The following is a 7768-nucleotide window of genomic DNA, read 5'->3' as shown; positions in this document are numbered from 1 at the left end:
GGTGGTGGGTTTTACTGTTGGGGGTTTTTTGTATTTTTTTTTACAGGTAAAAGAGCTGATTTCTTTGGGGCAATGGCCCGCAAAAGGCCCTTTTAAGGGCTGGTAAAAGAGCTGATTACTTTGGGGCAATGCCCGCAAAAGGCCCTTTTAAGGGCTATTTGTGATTTAGTGTAGGGTAGAAAATTGTATTATTTTGGGGGGCTTTTTTATTTTATTAGGGGGATTAGATTAGGTGTAAATAGTTTAAAATATTGTAATTTCTTTTTTATTTTACGTAATTTAGTGTGTTTTTTTCGTAATTTAGTTTATTTAATTTATTGGTAGTTTAGTTTAGGCTAGGGGTTTTTTTTTTGATTGGGCTATTAGATTAGGTGTAATTAGTTTAAATATCTTGTAATTTGTTTTTTATTTTGTGTAAATTAGTGTTTGTTTTTTTGTAATTTAGGTAATTGTATTTAATTTATTTAATTGTATTTAATTTAGGTAATTTATTTAATTGTAGTGTAGTGTTAGGTGTTAGTGTAACTCAGGTTAGGTTTTATTTTACAGGTAAATTTGTATTTATTTTTGCTAGGTAGTTAGTAAATAGTTAATAACTATTTACTAACTAGTCTACCTAGTTAAAATAAAAACAAACTTGCCTGTAAAATAAAAATGAACCCTAAGCTAGATACAATGTAACTATTAGTTATATTGTAGCTAGCTTAGGGTTTATTTTACAAGTAAGTATTTAGTTTTAAATAGGAATTATTTAGGTAATGATAATAGGTTTTCTTTAGATTTATTTTAATTGTATTTAAGTTAGTGGATGTTAGGGTTAGGGTTAGACTTAGGTTTAGGGGTTAATAAATTTAGTATAGTGGCGGCGACATTGGGGGCGGCAGATTAGGGGTAAATAAATGTAGGTAGGTGGCAGCAGTGTTAGGGGCGGCAGATTAGGGGTTAATAATTGTAGGTAGGTGGCGGTGATGTTAGGGGCAGCAGATTAGGGGTTAATAATTGTAGGTAGGTGGCGGTGATGTTAGGGGCGGCATATTATGGGTTAATGATTGTAGGTAGGTGACGGTGATGTCAGGGGCGGCAGATTAGGGGTTAATAATATCTAACTAATATTTGTGATGCGGGAGTGCAGCGGTTTAGGGGTTAATATGTTTATTATAGTGGCGGCGATTTCTGGAGCATCAGATTAGGGTTTAATAAATATAATGTAGGTGTCGGCGATGTTGGGAGCGGCAGATTAGGGGTTAATAAGTGTAAGATTAGGGGTGTTTAGACTCGGGGTTCATGTTAGGGTGTTAGGTTTCCCCGTAGGAATCAATGGGGCTGCGTTACGGAGCTTTACGCTGCTTTATTGCAGGTGATAGACTTTTTCTCAGCCGGCTCTCCCCATTGATGTCTATAGGGAAATCGTGCACGAGCACGTATAACCAGCTCACCGCTGACTTAAGCAGCGCTGGTATTGGAGTGCAGTATGGAGCACAAGTTTTCTCAAAGCTCTCTTCTTGTCTTTTATTTTTTTCATTTAATGAAAAGCTTTATTTACTTGTTTATGCAGCACTCTGTACCTGATGGCTTTAGCAGGCCACGGGGCATTCTTAAGGTAGTACAAATGGCAAAGGTTTGGTTGACCTCTGGTGACAAAATACACAAAGCACTTGGATTTGTAAAGATAGAAACTAAAAAAATTCAACTTCCTTAAAAATGTCTACAAGGTGGCTCTGGCAAATGGAGTAGCTCCGATATCAGAATGACAACCATGTGAAATTTTATTTAAGTCCATTTCAACATCTCTTTAATCTTCTTCATCATCTTCCTCTTCATAACTTTCTTCAAAGCCATCACTATCTCCTTGGTCATCATCACCCTCTATGGTTGTATCCCATTGTGGGTGATTTTCTGGTATTGGTTTAGCTTCATGAACCTCCAACTTCAGTGGTTTAATCTGATCCAAACCCATATACGAATCTGATCGTAAGAACACAGTGTACTGATAATTGTCTGGTTTGCTGGGTGCAGGAAACTTCAGCTCCACCTCTTCCTGATCCTTAAGGGTACATACATGATAGGGTGTAGATATTAACGTTTTATCCTTTCTATCTGCTATGTAAATCCACCACCATTCCTGCTTTTCCTCCAGAAAGAATAAGCTGTAAACAGGGTGTGTAATCTTTGATTTGGTTTCCAGAAGTGCTCTATCTTTACGCTGTATGCTTTGTTGTAACTCTTCCCATTCAGCCTCATCATCTTTGCCATGTTTCTCATCTGTTTCTCTGTCAGAATCTTTGTCACTTCCATCACTTTGTGAATCCCGGTTTGTATCTTCATCTTCAGAGTCACTATCTTTATCAGACATCTCTTCATCATCATCTTTTGATGTAATATCATTTCCAACAACACCATTTGCTTGTTTCTGTTTGATTTGTTTTTGTGGTGGCAATGGAGTTGCTTTCTTTTTCAATGGCTTCTTTTTCTTTGCTTTGGAAGACTTTTTGGCAGGTTTATTTTTTTGCTGCCAGCCTTTGCTTTCCTTTTTTCTGACCTCTCCTTGATTTCCTTCTTCTACAGGCTGATCTTCCGCTGAGCATGTGGATTGTTCTTTTTCAAAGACTTCAGACATTGTTTGTCTTTTTAATGTGACCTGGACCATGACAAGTGATCCGACTGTAATATTATTGCTATCTTCATCGTCTAGAACTTGGGGCTTTATCTCCACGATGATATGTGGAAAACTGCCAAGAACAGCATGCAACTCTTTATAATTATTATCCTCAAGGAAGCTGAACAAAAGGTGATGGTCGGACTCCTTCATACTGACCAGGTCCCTAATTGACTTAATTTTAAACTTCTTGTGATTTAACACCCTGCGCAGATGGTCCTCTTCAATAAAAGGCAGCTGCAGAAGTGGGGACTTGAACTGCTGCAGACCCTGTACTGTCATCTGACAAAGTTTCATACAATTCTCCAGAGATGCCATCGATGGAGGTCTCAGCTCCCTTTCTTCACGAGCCATAATTATCAGCTGACATATGACATTAACCATTTCCTGAAGCAAAGCAGGGCATTTTTTCAGCATAAACTGCTGATCCTCTTTCAAAGTCTCAGGAATTTGCATTCTTGAAAGATGAGCTAATATCAGAACTCTAGCCTTCAGACTATATGGACAGGTGAGTGGAGGCTCAGTCTTTTTCAGATTGATGCTCCCAATTTCTCGGATCAGCTGAGGTATCTGCACATTATCTGCTGGCCTACTTGTAGCATCTTTGTTATACTGAGGGTCAAATTCTGATGCCCCTGCCAGAACCATGATGAGACGTTTCATATCCATATTCCAAGTTTTATATACAAAATAGGTATATATCTGGGTAGTGCGAATAAGGATCTGGTCTCCACTGTAGCGTATAGATTTGTACCACCAAGAACCCACAACAACTGGAAGAATGACCATGAAGGCTAACCCATATACAAGCAAGACCAGCATTGAATTTTTCTGATCCACTATCCAGGCTGGAAATGCAATACCAAAGATGGTAGCTTGCGGACCATCCGGGTTACCAAATTTTTCCCAATTCTTTCTTGATTGTTCATCTGTTAAAGCTGCATAGGCCTTCGCTATTCTCATAAACATTACTTCATCTCCTCCTTTATCAGGGTGGAATTTCAGAGATAACAGACGATACTGCTTCTTGATTTCGGACACTGTTGCACCTGGATCCAAACTTAACACTTCATATGGATTGTATTCTTGATATTCTCTGTTTGTTTTGGAGACCTTGTAGGCAAGAAAAAGAAATAATGCCCATCCCATAAGAAGCACTATTTTCTTTAAAGTAGGAATTATATTTTTTTGAGGCTTGATTGACTTCAGCTGGTACCATAAGCAACTTCTATAGATGTGTCTTATATTTTTCAGTCGAATTTGTTCCGAGTTCTGGTCCCGGGGGCCACAGGTAATATGTGGCCGGGATGACGATCAACCCCAGGAAGGAGGTCAGGAAGTAGAAAAAGGTGTTGCCACTGTCATCATACTGGAACTGCTGTCCGGCCATAGCTCTGCCCAGTCTCTATGCCGGGAATTTGTCCCAGAACCGGTAACCCACACACAGCAATTAACCCACCGACCGACAGATGGCCGTATCCCGACGAAGGCCCCGCCCACCCCTCTTCTTGTCTTTTAACACCGGGTTTATAAAAACCTGTAATACCAGCGCTGTAGGAAAGTGAGCGGTGACAATAACGTGCAAGTTAGCACCGCACCCCTCATAACGCAAAACTCGTAATCTAGCCGATAGTTTATTAATATCAGAAAATTGGGAGTATATTAAATATACAATTAAATTATATAGTTTACTGTTAGCAGTATTAAAAATGAAGCTTAATTTTTAGTTATCTGCTACCCCCTAGTGGATTAAAAGTAGTATGACAGCCAAACCAAATAGCCTATGAGATCTTCAGATCCCAGAGTGAATCAGGAACAAGCTCCGAGGGCCAATGGAAAGAGAAGCATCCGAGGGGCCTATCAGACAAGTTTCAGTAAGAGCGCATCCAAATTTCACCAATGATTAGAATAAAAAGGGGTGGGGTATATCACGTGATATAGCATCATGCAAGAGAAAAGAAAGGGAACTTGGCTGCTGAGTTTTTTGACTGACAAACGGTTGCTTTGAAATCCAGTCTCTATAAAGCAAATCTGGCCTAACTTTCATCCATCTTCCAAAAATACCTCTTTTAATGTATGAGGTGAAATTGGACTTATCGGAGAAAACTGAGACACTCAATTGGTTTATGTGGTGATGTATGACTGATCTATATTTTTAATATTTTAATCAAAGATGTTTGGTAACTACAACTAGATTGCAGTTAGTAATTTTAAAAGGGCACAATTTGTATTTTAAGCTAATGTTCATAGTCCTGTGTATTTTAACTAGTCATATTTAGTGCTAAGTAATTTATGTTTGCAACTATATATACATTTTAGAATTTGCCTTATTGTAGCTAAATAGAATTTATTTCAGCTCAGATAAATTGACATGAAATTGGCTGTTAAAGTATTTTGTTATATTGTCTAACTAAGCATTGTTAAGTTAACGGTCCATAGTCTGGTATTTTATTGGGGTACTTTAATGTGATTCATTGTGAATAAGGTAAATTGTAAATGTATATATTTTATGATCTTTGTATAGAATATTGTAACAGCATAAGTGTGTATCATTTGATTCATAATCTGGGGCCCCATCTGATATGCAGCGTCGCCCGCAAAAGCCGGCGACGCCGGTTTTTGCGCGGGTTTGTTATACTATATACAGCGCCGCATATGAATGCGGTGCGTATATTTCACCCGTCGGAAGTAGTTTTTTCCCCCATAGACTAACATATAAAACCTGCGCAATTTGGTATCCAATATCCAGCGCAAGGCCTTACGTGGCGAAAATGGAGAAATCTTACTCCATTTTCACCTTGCCACAAAATGTACCCATAGCAGGCCTTGCGCTGAGTATGGGAGCACTGTAACTCCCTAAAATGCCTGCAAAAAAAAAAAAACAACACCTAACGCATGCGCAATGTCTATCTACCTGTCAACCACAATCCCCCACCGCAATACCTAATATAGTGTATTAACCCCTAAACCGCCGCTCCCGGACCCCGCCGCCACCTACATTAAATTTATTAACCCCTAATCTGACCCCCCTACACCGCCATCACCTACATTAAATATATTAACCTCTAATCTGACCCCCCTACACCGCCGCCACCTACATTAAATGTATTACCCCCTAAACCTAAGTCTAACCCTAACACCCCCCTAACTTAATTATTCTTTAAATAAATATAAATAATATTAATAGTATTAACTAAATTATTCCTATTTAAAACTAAATACTTACCTATAAAATAAACCCTAAGATAGCTACAATATAATTAATAATTACATTGTAGCTATTTTAGGATTTATATTTATTTTACAGGTAACTTTATTTTAGCTAGGTACAATAGCTATTAAATAGTTAATAACTATTTAATAGCTACCTAGTTAAAATAATTACAAAATTACCTGTAAAATAAATCCTAACCTAAGTTACAAATACACCTAACACTACACTATCACTAAATTAATTAAATAAATTAACTACAATTATCTAAAATAAAATGCAATTAAATATACTAAACTATATTACAAAAAAACCCCCACTAAATTACAAAAAATAAAAAAATATTACAAGAAGTTTAATCTAATTACACCTAATCTAAGCCCCCTAATAAAATAAAAAAGCCCCCCAAAATAATAAAATTCCCTATCCTAAACTAAATTACAAATAGCCCTTAAAAGGGCCTTTTGCAGGGCATTGCCACAAAGTTATCAGCTCTTTTACCTGTAAAAAAAAAGAAATACAATACCCCCCCAACATTACAACCCACCACCCACACACCCCTACTCTAAAACCCACCAGATCCCCCCTTAAAAAAAAACTAACACTACCCCATTGAAGATCACCCTACCTTGAGCCGTCTTCACCCAGCCGGGCACCAGTGGTCATCTGATGGGGCAGAAGAGGACATCCGGACCAGCACAAGTCTTTATCCTATCCGGGCAGAAGAGGACATCTGGACCGGCAGACATCTTCATCCAAGCGGCATCTTCTATCTTGAAGACCTCCGGCCAATCGGAATTCGAGGGACACCATCTTGGATGATGTCATTTAAAGGACCAGCCATTCTTCGGGTAGTCGTCGGCCTAGAAGGATGTTCCGCGTTGGAGGTCTTCAAGATGGAGCCATTCCTCGTCGGATGGATGAAGATAGAAGATGCCGCTTGGATGAAGATGTCTGCCGGTCCGGATGTCCTCTTCTGCCCGAATAGGATGAAGACTTCTGCCGGTCTGGATGTCCTCTTCTGCCCCATCGGATGACCACTGGTGCCCGGCTGGGTGAAGACGGCTCAAGGTAGGGTGATCTTCAATGGGGTAGTATTAGGTTTTTTTAAGGGGGGATTGGGTGGGTTTTAGAGTAGGGGTGTGTGGGTGGTGGGTTGTAATGTTGGGGGGTATTGTATTTCTTTTTTTTACAGGTAAAAGAGCTGATTACTTTGGGGCAATGCCCACAAAAGGCCCTTTTAAGGGCTATTTGTAATTTAGTTTAGGATAGGGAATTTTATTATTTTGGGGGGCTTTTTTATTTTATTAGGGGTCTTAGATTAGGTGTAATTAGATGAAACGTCTTGTAATATTTTTTTATTTTTTGTAATTTAGTGTTTTTTGTTATATAGTTTAGTATATTTAATTGTATTTTATTTTAGATAATTGTAGTTAAGTTATTTAATTAATGTATTGATAGTGTAGTGTTAGGTGTATTTGTAACTTAGGTTAGGATTTATTTTACAGGTAATTTTGTAATTATTTTAACTAGGTAGCTATTAAATAGTTATTAACTATTTAATAGCTATTGCACCTAGCTAAAATAAATACAAAGTTACCTGTAAAATAAATATAAATCCTAAAATAGCTACAATGTAATTATTAATTATATTGTAACTATCTTAGGGTTTATTTTATAGGTAAGTATTTAGTTTTAAATAGGAATAATTTAGTTAATTATTATTATTTATATTTATTTAAAGAATAATTAATTTAGGGGGTGTTAGGGTTAGACTTAGGTTTAGGGGGTAATACATTTAATGTAGGTGGTTGCGGCGGTGTAGGGGGGGTCAGATTAGAGGTTAATATATTTAATGTAGGTGGCGGCGGTGTAGGGGGGTCAGATTAGGGGGTTAATAA

General features: G+C 37.8%; 1 protein-coding gene across 1 annotated transcript; it reads right to left on the bottom strand.

Annotated features, from left to right (window-relative positions):
* Nucleotides 1-1508: 1508 nt before the first annotated feature.
* Nucleotides 1509-4112, bottom strand: LOC128662486 (translocation protein SEC63 homolog). Its single transcript, XM_053716269.1, is given in 2 exon segments — nucleotides 1509-3940; nucleotides 3942-4112. Coding segments are annotated over 2 exon segments (2253 nt in total). The 5' UTR covers nucleotides 4047-4112; the 3' UTR covers nucleotides 1509-1792.
* Between the last annotated feature and the right edge of the window lie 3656 nt (nucleotides 4113-7768).

This window comes from Bombina bombina, chromosome 6, assembly GCF_027579735.1.
Source record: "Bombina bombina isolate aBomBom1 chromosome 6, aBomBom1.pri, whole genome shotgun sequence".
Lineage (NCBI taxonomy): Eukaryota > Metazoa > Chordata > Amphibia > Anura > Bombinatoridae > Bombina > Bombina bombina.
Note: the sequence above shows the minus strand (reverse complement) of the source record. Positions and strands in the feature narration are given on the sequence as shown.